Raw genomic sequence first — 15,001 nt, 5'->3', positions numbered from 1 at the left:
AAGTGTGAAAATTTTATGTGATCTGACATATAATAGGGGCAGTTGTCTGTACAGGAGAGTTAATGTCATTTAAAAACAATGACTTCTAAAGCTCTGTTTACACTACCACGTTTATGTGACAATTTCATGTGTTCTGACATCATATGATACAGGCAGTTGTCTGTACAGAAGAGTTGATATGTATCATTGAAACAATGACTCCAAAAGCTCCGTTCACACTACTACATTTTATGTGACAATTTCATCTGGTCTGATATAATACAGGCAGTTGTCTGTACAGATGAGTTGATATGTATCCTTGAAACAATGACTTCTAATGCTCTATTCGCAGAAGATTGATTTGATATATATATATCATTAAAACAATGCCTTCTAATGCTTTGTTCGCTACCGAGTTTTATTGTGAAAATTTCATGTTGTTTAACATATTTGCCTGTAGAGAAGATTCGACATAACCATTTGAACAGTGATTAAAGCTTTGTTCACACTACCACATTTTATGTGACAATTTCATGCGGTGTGACATCATAAAATATTAGTTGGATTTCTACAGAGTGATGCACACCAAAGATAACCCACAGAATCACTGTATTTCTGGTGGGGTCCTTCTGATGGTGAATTGGGGTACACTGGGAGACAATTGCTTAGGCCTACTCTTTTCTGAAGAGTGTACGCGTTCAATGGAAATGTCTCATCAAAAGCGGTCTTCACTTTCGGAACTTGTATTTTAGCTCTTCAGCTGAAACCCAAGGAGGTCAGCGATAGGAATTTGATCGGGGACCAAGACATTGCACGGTTGTTCAGCGCAAGTTTAGTAGACTGAGCAAGCTGCTCTCACACATCACACTAACTGTACCAAGTTTTATGTGACAATTATATAATATAGGCAGTTGCCTATGGTAGAGCAGCAGAGCCGATATTAAAACAATGTTATGATATATATCCATCATGTCTATAGGCCTACAGTATGGGTAAATTTTGCATATTTGTCACATGTGAACAGAGCTAGCCTAAAAATTGTATACTGCTTCACGTTAACATACTAATATCTGTTGCATACGAATTGTCAAAGACATGCATTGCAGTACCCTAACAACCAGTTTGAAAGGCCTACATTAAATTAATTACCGTCTGCGTTTTAGTGTTTGAAGTCATGGCTCCGGAGGAATTTTTTTTTTTTTTTTTTTGATATGTAGCACAACAAATTTTTTTTAAAGACAAAACAAGGCTATATTTGATGAAAAACTCGAGATGGTTAATAAGTAAAAGTGAGGAGTTTTTTAATATGTTTTTCGTCAACATTTTGCGTCTTAGAAAAATCGTCCGCAAAGTCGGATCACTACATGTGATGGCGTTCAGCGCTTTGAAAACATTGGTCCACTCAGTTCGCGTCCTGTGAACAGCATAGGCCTACAAGGTTATCCTAATCAATACATGCTAAGTAAGGGGGATTTTTTTTTTTTTTTTTTTGGCATAGGGCCTACTCATTGATTATGACAACAGTTACAATATTTAATGAATCATATTACAGTGGCGGCGCCCAGTGCCGGATTAAGCATCGTCTGGCCTCAAGGCACATTTTGGAAATGGCCCAAAAATGTTAATTGAATCGACCCCATGGTAATAATTACGAAATGTAAAAACCCCAGCTACCGTGATTACAAAATCTTTCGTGTCGGAGAGAAGCGTTACTCTGATCTGCCACAACTCTAACAGTAGAAAGTCTAATAATACCGGAAAATAGAGTGTAAATAATATTGCAGTCCAACTTTTGATGGCCCATCATTTTCACCTGGCCCACAAGGCTTGTGCCTTATTTGCCTAATGGTTAATCCGGCACTGGCGGCGCCGGAAATTCCATACGAACTCCAAGCCCCGAGTTCCAGTGCGTAACCACCCATGTGCCCATCTTTTCCCTAAGTTTTTAAATTAACTCCCTTTTTGTGTCAATCAACATTTATTTTATTTATTTATTTTATTTTATTCAACTTCAACAGGCAATAAACAGAACATGTGAACAAGCACCTCTACAGGACCGCCTTAACACCGGAGTGAATAAATTGAAACTACAAATATAATTTTGCATAAGATTAAATCTAGGCCTATGCCCAATTTACAAATAAAAATTGAAATTAAGAAAATCAAATCATAATCTAATAACAGCCAGAACAGTGACAAAATTAAACTCAAGTACAGATAGGCCCCTAGGCATTATCAGGGGAAAAATAGATTTCAATTTAGAGTTGTAAAATTTAATCACTTTGTTTTTGAAAGATAGAAAATAAGAATCTGATCGATTTGCTAAAGGAAGATTATTCCAGATGGGCACTATTCGTGGAAAATAAAACGATTTAGGCCTATGGGATTTTGTTTTGCATCGACGGACAGATAACATTAAAAAATCAGACGAAAGTCCGGTGGCAGGAAGGCCTTTGAGGAATTAAAATGCACATAGTCATCAAAAGAGATATAAATTCCAAAAGGACTTTTTCCAAAAAAATAAAGAGATCTCTGATCTCACGCCTAAAAGATCGGTAACGTCAAGATGCATGAGGCGCGATTTATTATCAAGTTGGGATAGTTCAATATGAATTTGGTAGCACGTTTGTACCCTCAACTCCTTATGTTTCTCTTGGATATTCTGCTCCAAATAGAAGTATAGTACTCAAGGTTACTTCTTATTAATGATAAGAAGAGTGTTTGGAAACTTTACATGGAGCATCATAACCTATGGTTCCTTAATCATTCCAAGTTTTTATAATTGCATTTACCAATGATTTTATTAACATGACCATTCCAATCAAGGGTAGATGATATATCAACTCCAAGATCAGTGATAGAATCATTTTTTTTTTTTTGAGAGATATCATCCAATTTATAATCAAAATTAATTTTATTTTTGATCTTTCGAGTAATAGATATAATCTGACACTTTGAAATGTTAAAATGCAACCAAGTAGTACTCCATGAGTAGACAGAGTCAATGTCGTTTTGCAAGTTATTACAATCCGACATACTCTCGATTTTGTTGAAACACTTGGAATCACCAGAGAACATTGCCAGAGTCTGGAATGACAGAGCTGGGCAAGTCATTAATATATAAAAGAAACAAAAACGGCTCAAGTATGGACCCCTGAGGAACTCCGGAGACAACGGGAAGCCAATCTGAATTACACCCTTCTATAACCACCCTTTGATAACGATTGCTAAGATAAGAATTAAACCAACCCAATAAAATTGAATGAAAGCCAAAAGATTGTAATTTGTAAATAATAAGAAGTTATGAGATGCACTATCAAAGGCTTTAGAAAAAAACAAAAACATATCAACCTGCCCCGGAGCTTTGTCCAGCAGATGCCCTGAATAACCTGTAAAAATGATTTTTAAAGCAGTGTTTCATGATGAAATGATTGGCTCCTTCCACCACTAGGGTCCAGGACATTCCGTCTGGGGCTTGCGCCCTGGACCCCTGCCAGTAACGCCTCTGATATTAATAATACAGATTGAAATTTGTATAAGTTTTTGAAGAATGGAAAGTAGATTTCAGACTGTTGGTGGCGCGCTATAACCAATTCTGTTTACCAGAAATAAGGAAACAGTGGATCTCTACACAGGATGTTCTTTCACTACCACTATTTAATATAAATAAAAACAAGATATATCCATTAAATTTAAGATATATTCGTTTGGTCAGTAATAATACTATCAACAGAGATACAAAAATGAACGATTTCAAATAAATCATAGCGACTTTTTAGAGTTTTTAGGGCATAGTCAATGCCATGCAAAGACTCTTTCTGTATCACATGACTGTTATTGACCAATCATAAAGCTTGTTGTTTATGGGAACGGTGTAGGCTTTCATGGCCAGGGAAATAAACGTGAAAACATAGCAGTGGAATTTTGGCCCAGATATGCCTAACAAAACCAAGAAAGACAAGGTTTGTAAAACAGAATACTTTTAGGTGATTAGGTCCAACAGTATCGTTGATATGAGCTGCCAAATGTGCATGTCTAACTCGCTAAAATAGATTAAATTTGGAGGCGTTACGCCCGCGCCAAATGAGCCAGCCTCCTGAGTGAGTGCTTCGCTAAACTGCATCTTGACTGCAACACACCTCTAAAGTTTTGAGGTTTACATATATTACACGATTTATTCTAATATTTGCTATTTTAGGGCTCATCAAAAACTGCCAGTGGTGGCAAGAATAGTGGAAAAGATGCTCCAGAAAATTCCGATGACGTAAGTAATTTCCCCTTGTATTGTTGACCTTGCAAAAAAGGGTATTGCGGGCTTTGCGACCCCGTGTCCGGTTGGTTGGTGGGCTTAAAAAAGTAAGATGGCGACCTCCCTATTGTAAAATCTTAACTATGGTAGCCAACAAAAACAAACAAGTTAAGATCCATTTAAAATAAATGCTATGTCGAAGACATCACATATAATGTTAATGAAGGATGCATTGTATTTTACGAGATGATATGATAACTGTTAGCCCTAGGCCTAGATTAAGACCAAAATACAATGATGTGACTGATGACTGGAGCCAAGTTATGAATGCTTGGTGAAGGTTGGAGGATTTCAATACATTGTACTTTACGTTACAGACAGTGGCATTAGGCCTGTTAAATACAGATATATAATCTTGAGCTGATCATAATTTTGGACTTAAAATGAATAAGTTTGAATACATCAATTTGGACAGTAAAAGATTATTAAGTTCCTGTCATTCAGTGGATGCTGGCCAAAGCCTAGGCCCTAGCCTAAGCCTACCTAGGTTTGTCCTTTGACATTCAAGATGGCATATCATGCGATAAGAATCGATAATCTGCTCATGATTTGAATTTTGGATGGAAAGAATGATGTCAAAATTTGCTTTAAAAATTGTAATATTTTGAATTCAATATAAATTAATAAAGATGAAAATAAAATTATAATAAATAAAAATGAAAATTGAAGATTTATTATGATTTATTTATTAGATAAATAGCATTTTATTGCACTTGTTATTTGAAATTCCCATGAATGCTTTATATTTGAATTTCAGAAGAATTTATAATTTTTCAGCATCAGATTAGGGCAAATAGAAAAATCTATTAGATTATCACTCCTGGCCGCGTCAAAAATTCAGGGAAATATTGATGTGGGAATAAAAAAAAAATTTTTTTTGTCGCATCAATTATTTTAACAGCATAAAATAACAATGCAATTTTGTGACTTTAAATACATTTTCTTTAAAAAACTATAAAATTAATCCAGTTTTTATACAATATTTAGCAAGCAAAAGTAAAAAAAAAAAAAAAAACCACCCTCCCTCGTCAATTTAAAAAGAAAGAGTGATAATCTAATAATTTTTTCTATGTGCCCTTAAATGAATCTTGGATGGAATGGAGTTTCATGCTTACAAGCTGCTATGCAACTGAGCACTTACTTGTGAAAATGTACAACCTTTAAGAATGAATAACCTGCTACTGTATGATTTAAGTATCTATTTTAACTAAATAATAGAGTACTGTAGCTAGCTCAGTCGGCTAAACTAGTGGTAGCCACTGTTTATGCGCTGAACCGTGGAGACCTCTTGGTTCCCAGTTATAGTCCCATCACTGCTCTCCTTGTTTTTCAGCTGGAGGGCTGAAATGCAAGTTAAAAAAAAAAAGCACACCGTCACTCGGATGAGATGTTTAAGCCGTTGGTCCTGTGTGAAAAATAGCCCATGTGCACATTAATGAACGCAGTAGGCCTACACGGTTCGGAAAAGAGTGGGAGATTGTCTCCCAGTGTATTGCCCAATTCGCACCACCAGAAGGACCCCACTGGAAATATGTCTCCAGACTTTTGTGGGTTATCCTTGGTGCGAAGCGTATCACACCAAAGAAATCCAATCCAATATTGTTTAATAATGAGTGCACAGAAAAGAATAGGGATTATCTACCAGTGTACTAACCACATCAAGTCCTCTTGAGACATTCGTGGGCTAGCCTTACATTGAATGAATTCTATCCATCCGTGAAGAGAGAGAGCAATTTTTTTTCAAAACCAAACTTAATCCAATTGACACGTTTTATCATCATCAGTGTGACTATTAAGCCACAATCGCACTGGACTTTTTTTGGTAAAACTAACCAACACGTTGGCTAGTTTTACCATAATTAGTCCAGTGCGAACAGCACAGGAAGTTTACCTGACATGAAACTTACCCAAGCCGCGCGGTTAATTTACCCGAGTCCCGCTTGCCCAGGAAAACTGACCAGGTTAGTTTTACCTAGCAGGAAAGTCCAATGCGAACAGCGCGAGTCGGGTAAACTTCCCAAGTCATCACAGTGAATGACCTTCCTCAGGCTGTCAGGCAATTACGCATGAGCTGTGACCTGGAATAAAACGTCACACACAAACATCTTGATTAATTTCGCGCGTGTTTGCTAGTGTCTTGATTTTGAGTAATTTTGTCATTTTTTTCACTTGTTTACTCGGTTTGTTTCAATGGCCGATTTATATGGAGCATTAATAAATGTGCTAGGTCTTGGTGAGACAATCCATCACGATTATCAACAAATACAACATGATGTGGGCCTAGTCCAAAGAAACACTGTCACAAAAAGAAGGAGAACCGAGAGACAAGATATTTTCATTGGTGAGAAGTGTATGGAGTGAAGACTACAAGGCAATTTTTTTTCAAAACCAAACTTAATCCAATTGACACGTTTTATCATCATCAGTGTGACTGTTACTTTCATGTAATAAAAATTCTACCTTGTAATATGTTGGTGTGAAACCAATTGTTTCTGTCTAATGGACTACAGTTATGTAGTAATGTATATATTGACATAGGATGTTTCATTAAATTTGATTGGATTCCATGTTTGTTGTTAACTCATTAAAAAAAATTGGAAACAAAATTGGTAGCCTTACATTATACTGTAGTGAATCTTACAGGCCTACCATTGGGAGGAGGTCCTAAGAAAGTTGCTTAAAAGAATTGACCTTTGATGACCTTGTACCAAAGAAACATATCTTAGTAGTAATTTATTTCCCTAAAATGTCAAGGCATTTCCTGTGTCAGATCATTCATTTGTTTAGCAATATTTCCAGAGGGCGACCTATTCTACTTGAACTGATCGTAACCAGCCCTCAAGTTAAGTTCACTAAACATACAAATTGCTACGTCTTCCATAAAAACATAGAGAGAGCAAGATATATATCTGTAGGTTTTATTAACCTTTGGTGAATTATTGAGAACAGTGTCTATTAGAATTTTATACTAAAATTGATTTCATTTTTAATGCATTGCAGAAAGTTGAAATAATACAATACTGTACCTCATCATACTGTATAGTAAATGCTAAGAGAATTTCATTGGTCAATTTATTCCGTATTTGATACAGTATTTTGCTTTTTTTCCGTGTGCAATCATATTTACGCAGGCAAATAGAAAAAAAATCGTAAATCAAAATTGACTTTGATAGTTTGAAGTGGGCGTATGAAATTGTTGTTAAAGAAAAGTAAGTTAGAAACGCCTACTGTATATATGCTGCTGTTATTGGTAAATATTTATAATGTGATAGTATTAGTAAAAAAACATATAGTACCGCCACGAACTATTGCAATTTTACCTGTGCGCAGGCTTCGTAGATACATCGTAGCCTGATATACAGTAAACAATCTAAGCAAGGCTACGCGAAGCTAACCTACGAAGCAAAAGCATGTTGTTTATTTGTATGTGCAGAAAGACTGCTGTAGCTTACTGGAATAAACAATGTATTGCTTGATAATTTGTGAATGACAAGCTCGAGTTTAGACCGTTAATTTAAAGTATGGAGCTGTTTTTCAATAGGAAAAACATACATTTGTCTTCATGGGAGTCTCTTCCACTCGCTGTCCACGGCAGGAACTTGTTTTTATTGCTGTATTATTTTTTTAATTAATTAGCCTAGGTCTAGCTTCTTTTTTTATTTACAATTATTTTACCTCTTTTAAATGTCAAAAAATGATGTCCTCAATGACAATACACACATGTGAAAAGATTGTTCATCAAATAATATTTTGTAGTCTTGATTTAGTAAGATAAGTAATAAATGTAAAGGAGAATTAACGTCCGTTGGTTGTAAAATTACCGAATGTCACATCGAAAACCCAATGGAAAATAAAACTTAGCCAGCATCAGACGTCAGTGCGCGCCAATCAGAACACAGTAAAGTGTGTTAAAGGTTAACCTTGTGGCAAATGTTGAAAAGCTGTGAGCGACAGTGAGTAAAAAACGAAGTAAATGCGGTCTAGCATGACTAGCCTTAATTCGGCCAGGTAGTGATTTCTATACTTCCATTTAGTATTGGATCGCTTTGCAGGTTCTGCTTCAAATTACGGTAAACAATAAACAACGTGATCTGTAGAAATCGTAATAATTTGTACATGATTCCTCATCAGTATTATTTAAAAGAAGAAAATTCCTACTACCAGAACAATAATATCAGATCAAAATTTTCCTAATTGGAAAGTTTACCAGTGTAATTACTGTCTGCTCTCCTCCTCTATAGGGGAAAATGTAGGCAGTACGCCTAAATGACATTGAAATTTAAACATACTGAATGCCCACTAGGTTACCTAGCTAGCGAACTAAACACAGTTTTAAAACATCTAATAAGGTAGGATATACCGTAACATAACAATAAAGTTCTAACATTGTTTATTAGTAAATTGCAACATTGTTCACGTGTTGAAATCTGGTAAACTATATTTCAATATTGTTTACGCATTGTTTATCAGCCCGACAATCCAGCCTACAATCATTGGAAAGCTAATCTAAATAACAATGACCTTCGTAGTGGTTCGTAGCTACGTTCAAAACTTACCTACGAGCAGATTACTAGAGGTTACACGTAGATATGAAGCGATAATTTGTGTTTGTACTGTACATAACATGTTTTTATTTTTTAATAGTAAATTAGTGAACAAACCTTTCCGCCCCTTAGATATTGTTTTGCTACAGTCCCCCAAATGACAGTGTAAAAATATACAAACATGAGCGTTTGTGAAAACATATTGTTTAAACACACACATATTCTAGGCTTTGTTCTGATTGGTTAGTTGTTAAGTTTGTTTGACACTAGAGAAAGCTCCATTTAGCTTAGTTTTCGATGATTAGGAGGACCCCTGCCCCCCCCCCCTTATTCCCATGGGGTACACTTATTTGGGTTTTGGGAGTAACTTCCTCTGGTTTGTGTCAAGAGGTACTGTACAGTAGCTCCAATCATCCAACACATCAGGAAGAATTTTTCCACTTCTTCACTTAGCAAACCATTTTGTTGTATTCCATTTTTGCATATAGTATTTATTAAAAATTTAACGCAAGAAACAGTGTTGAAAAGGAAAACGTGGGCCAAAGGCCCAACACAATAGAAGTGGGTGCAGTACGTCTGGATTATGCTACATAATAATGTAGGTTGATTTTTCTATAGTTGAGGCAAAGCCATTTTGAATCTGGGTGTGTCAGTGAAAACTAATAATAAGGAAAAGACAATAGAAATAAGATGACAAGACATCTAGCATTTAAGAATTCTCATTTCAGTTTGAGGGGTGGGGGAGGGAGAATACCTAGTATGGATGTGTGATAATTAAAAAAAGTAATTGTATTATTTTATACAGTGTTTAAGTGTCATTACCCAAGTAGACAACTCCTAATAAAAGCTGAATTTTTGCTAATATTTTCATTCAACGTTAGGCAAAAGGCTAATGGAATTATAAGCTACAGGATCATTGCGTATACATTTTTGGGGGTTTTGGCTAATCAAATTACCATTTGGCAAATTATTGCCATATCGATTGAGCCAAATTGCTAAATATTTTTTTAGCCAGGTTCAACTTAGGCTAAATATTTTTTCGCCAGCTTCAAATTAGGCACGCAGAGATCAATGTGAAAAGTATAGATTTTAAAATATAAATTATATAAATTAGCCTCCATAATATACTCTTTGACAATAGAAGCTTCTAACAGTGATGTTTGTTTTGTCCGTTGATTCTAAGTTTGTGGTGATTTAGTATGAATCTAAAGTGGTTTGTTTAAAGACGGTTATTAGTCGCGCTTTCAGGCAAATGCAAACATCAAGGTGAGCTTACATTGGGAGCCATAAAAATCCGAAGAGCCTGTAATGGATACGATAATTGAGGATTTATAAATTGCTGAGAACATAGGATAACTGCAACATAGTTGGATAACGTCTAGGAAATTTTTTTTGCGTTAGTGCCACAAGGATTTTCAAACAAGATATGCAATTGCACAGGTAAAAAATCCTTCATGTGGAAAGTCATTCTTGGGATATAGTCATAGCGCGAGATTATATGGACGAGTGATATTTGCATGAGAGCATTCGTCTTCTTTATCTCAATAGCGGCCATAGAAAATTAGAATTGTCACTGAATGATTCTAGTGCGAGGATAATTTTGTATGGTAGATGAAAGTGTTGACAATTAGATTAAAGATAGATTGAGATTTTATTTGTCATTCCGTATGATGCATGATATTTTTGGTAAGGAATTTATGGTACAGTACATTGTGTGTAAACTAGGTTTCCTTAAAGCCAGGCTCCGGCTTGATATAAAAATTGTTTTTACTCGTACTCCTGGCTTTAATTCTTTATTTATTTGTTTATTACAAATTTGACATTGTACAAATGTTATAAACAACATCAACTTCTACTAGACTACTATAAATTACCAAAAAATTAGACGTTAATATTTTTCGACTTCAGTGCGATGCTTATGTAATGCAACTCTTGTTTAAAAGTGGCACTTGTTGCACATGCTAAAATAGTTCCATGTATTGATCTACAGTATTTTATGCGACTTGTGCAACATGGTGTATGAGAAATTATTACATTTCATATTGTTTTGATGTATGAAAATATCAAAACAATATGAAATTATTTTGATATTTTCAGACATCAAAACAATATGAAATGTAGTAATTTCTCATACTGTTTTGATGTCTGAAAATATCAAAACAGGTTATGAGGTTATGTATGTATTTCCTTGACAAAAAGAAATACTATAATTCTAATAATCAGTGTGGTGCTTACTAAAATTGAGAGTGCTGAGACGAAAAAAAAAACCATGTTTGGTGCAATGCTGTTTCAATCATTTATAGTATCTGGCATAAGAACTGACTTGATATCAAATATTTCATCTACAATCGTTTTGCTCAGAAGAGGTTTAATGATAGAGTGAATTTATATGGGCACTAAAACTCACAATTTAAAGTTCAGATAACGGTCATTCTTTTTAAGATTACCGGTATAGTGTTGGTTTTTATCTCAACAAAAGTTATCAGTAATTAAACTTTGTATTACTGTATGTGCAAGCCGGTTTAGACATTGGCCTCTGCAGAATTTTTCAAAATTATGTAAAATGTTTGGGAATTTTTATATTACACTAAATTTATTTGTTTAAACTTAAGGTTCATGCACCTGTAAATATTGAATGAAAAAAAAAAAAAACCATCTATCAGCATCCTGTATTTACTTAGTATATTTGTTATCACATTCTACCAAATTTATTGGTTGTAATTTATGGCCTATCTTCCTACACCTCAAAATTGTGGCAGGAAGTCCCTCTGTTTTTAGGTACTGTACATTGACTATTTAGAAGCTTGTCATCGCTTTTAAGTAAATGTGACAGATTTAGCTGCAAAAAGATCAGTGGGTGTCAGTGACGAATTTTTTAGGTGTATAGCCTTAAGTTCTGTACAAACTGTCAAATTTTATGTAACAATAAAGACATATGACATGTCTAAATATGGTCATGATCACATCACATCATGACCATATATGGGCACATCATGTCTATATGGGCATACAAGAGCATTTGATAGTGTGGTAAGGTCTTAAGGTAGAGTTTAATATTGATCTAACACTTGCTCAGCATAGTTTCCATGGCCTTAGACTTTAATCAGTCATTATGGTTCAGTGATACAACCTGTTCAACTGACAGTGTGGCATGTAATGCGTGAGAAATGAGGCTGAAGGCAGATGAAACAATAATGCGCAAGAGGTTTGGTATATTAAGCCTTCATTGAAAATAGTTCCATGTATACTGTTGCTCAGAATGACTTTTTTTTTACAGTATAAAGAAGTGTACGTTTACGGAATTACTATCTGGCCTAGATTTAGATGACAGATATGGAGGGGCTCTCAAGAAGGGGGAATATCTGATATGTCAATTATACAAAGGAAACTACACTAGATACATAAAATGTACAGTAGTTTTAATCACATAATTAATCACAGAATATTTTCAGGGTTGTATTTGTAGAAAACTATGGGTGGGTGATAGTAGACATTTAATAGTGGATGGGTGATACAGTAACATGGTGAACTGCATATAAGAAGGGTGCTAAGCTTTGCGCATAGTGTTGATGTTGGTCCAACCTGATTTCATATAGAGTACGTAGTGCAATGAAGTACGCTCATAGGATTGTTTTCAATAACAATTTACTAATAGGACTGCCACCGACAGCAGACTTAGAGAAAGTGGAAATGTATTTGTTTCGACTGTCTAACAATCCAGTGTATGTTACCTTACTGTAGCTAGAAATGAAATAGTTATGAAGATGCTTTCCTTCTACAGTGTAGCAATATAAACTACAGTAATAATACACATTTTAATTCTTGTTTTTGATAGTAATTTGGTTTACATTGTATCAGGTATTGGTAACATGCATATTTATTTACATTTTTGAACACATGAATGATTAATCACAAGAGACAATTTTTGGATAATTTTTTTTTTTCAGAATTAATATGTAGAAGCTTTTTTTTGCGCTGTCATTTTACATTCTTGTTTGAACATATTGAACCTTGACTTCAATCTGCGTTGACAAGTTGCTAAAACCCTTCAAATGGAACATAATAAACAATGCACATTATTTCTAGTAAATAATGAAAGTTATTCATGCATCAGTTTCAATGAATGATAAAGCATGGATGAAATCCTTTGATAAAGCGAAATAAAAAAAAATAGTAAAGTTCTTCTATGTGCTACAGTATCTTTACTTCTGGACAATTTTGACATGGCCTGGATTGTAAACAATTCAGATAAATGTGAATTATTGAAATGTAAGCGTTGTAATAATTAATGATAGTAATATTGTCTGGCATATAATGCAGCCTACAAAATTTCAAGTTGGCATTCCACAATTTTTGAGAATATTGACGAACAAGAATTGGCACAGGTTTTTTGGCAACCTATAGTAGATTTTCCATGCTTCAGCATCCACCGTATTTTACACTGCAATCTGAGGCATGGTTTCCACTGAGACAGATCGTACCGGAAACTACATTTATGTACGTTGTACCCGAGGAAAATTTGCCAATCGTAAAACAAATTTTTTGTAAAATATTAATAGGCAATAATATATAATCCACATGCGACTCCTCTTTCTACTCTTTGCCAAATGTGGGCCTCTTTACTATCTAATAGTAGCAAAGTTGTTGTAGATTTGTAAGGGTACAATGTGTTAATGACTTCATAAACTTGAGTATTTGTAAAAACACGGAGGATTGAAAGTTGGCAAGTTTTTGCTGGCCTATTTTTATCCTCATTTTGGGCCTTGCGGGGACTTAGCAGGGGATGTAATTTCCAAAATGGTTACATGCATGTGAGAGTCCCGGCCACCTCCTAGCAATGCGGAGCATCGTTTTAATGTACATCCCCGGCTAAGTCCCCGCCACACCGCCGTAGTCCTGGGAAAATGCCTCGCTAATAAATGATTGGAGGATAAAACCTACTTGAAGGTTTAGCCTACAGTAGGTCTGAATCGGAGAAGCAACGTGAGAGCTAGGCCAAGGAGATGAGGTTCCTTGATGGAAGCACTACGCGTGCGTATCACTTAGCAGTTTCCATGGAAGTTTGGACTACAATTGACAAGTGCATAATTGATGTTTATTGATAATAATTGTTTGGAATTGTAAGTCAAATGTTTTTTCTTTGCAGTGCTTGTGACCTTTCTAGAGTAAGTTACTTCCTGTTTTTGTAAACTACAGTACTGTACTATATTATTATTATGGTATTACCCCAGCAGGACTTAACTCTGTAGGAATCCACTTTCCTTTTTTCAAAATAATGTATAGGTAGTTCATGGCATTTCCCCCTGTCGAGTTTAAATACAGTCAAATTAAGAGCCTTGGCTGGTGTACAGTAGCCTAGCATTCGCTTCATTTCTAATAACTTATATTACATGGAAACCAAAATTTGCCCTAGTTGGAGTGATTTTGAATTAAAAAAAAAAAAATTAGTATTTACAGTAGGCCTAGTGTGTGGCAAGTTGATTGCTAAAGTTGTTAAATTTCCAATTGATCTACAGTACTACATGTTCAGACGTCTCTAAAATCTGATTTGCAGAACAGATTTCGTTCTTTTGAATACAGCAGTTGTAGTCACTTTTCAGATTGCCCCTGTGATTTGTTTTTTCATTATGGAGGTGTTGATTGGATGGGCAGCATGTGTTGTAATTATCAGAGTAATTGTGGAACAAGGTTTTATCTCAAAGTGCACTCAACCATTACATCCAAAGGTAGATGTTTATTGCTGTTGATAACATCACTGTTTATGATATCCGAGAGCAACTTTGATATGTCGCATTAATTTAAACCATTTAGTATGTCAGGGACATTTTAGGTTATCACCTTTATGATAATTATGGTCATTAGCATTACAGGTGGGAACTGCTGTATGCACTGACTATATATCCTTATTGTGAAATATTAGATTTATCTGACACAGTAAGTCATTATAAATTGGTTGGACTCTACTCACTGTTAGGTCATATCTGCAATAAGTTCATCGAGGTACATAGGTAAAGGTAAAGGTAGGAGAATAACCCATAACTTGCAGCGTCATTGTGCTGAATTGCGTATGGGCGTGGTCCATGACTACCTAGCAGCCGTAAAGAGGCGCTTCTTGGTAGATACATGTTCACATCATTCCACAACGACAGGGGCTGAAATGAACCATAAC

The 15,001-nt window shown here is 35.2% G+C and overlaps 1 protein-coding gene across 1 annotated transcript in view; it reads left to right on the top strand.

The window, feature by feature from the left end:
• The first annotated feature begins 3,591 nt into the window (after window positions 1–3,591).
• LOC117124529 (serine/threonine-protein phosphatase 2A 56 kDa regulatory subunit gamma isoform-like) overlaps window positions 3,592–15,001 on the top strand; it is a 51,459-nt gene continuing 40,049 nt past the window's right edge. The window contains exons 1-2 of the mRNA XM_033270785.1: window positions 3,592–3,941; window positions 4,178–4,243. Of these exons, the coding sequence (XP_033126676.1) occupies window positions 3,915–3,941; window positions 4,178–4,243 (93 nt within the window). The 5' untranslated portion in view covers window positions 3,592–3,914. The remainder of the gene's footprint in view (window positions 3,942–4,177; window positions 4,244–15,001) is intronic.

Source organism: Anneissia japonica, unplaced genomic scaffold (assembly GCF_011630105.1).
Source record: "Anneissia japonica isolate Jap-2015-1 unplaced genomic scaffold, ASM1163010v1 scaffold287833_len2544123_cov190, whole genome shotgun sequence".
Taxonomy (NCBI): domain Eukaryota; kingdom Metazoa; phylum Echinodermata; class Crinoidea; order Comatulida; family Comatulidae; genus Anneissia; species Anneissia japonica.
This window is presented reverse-complemented; position numbering and strand designations above follow the sequence as displayed.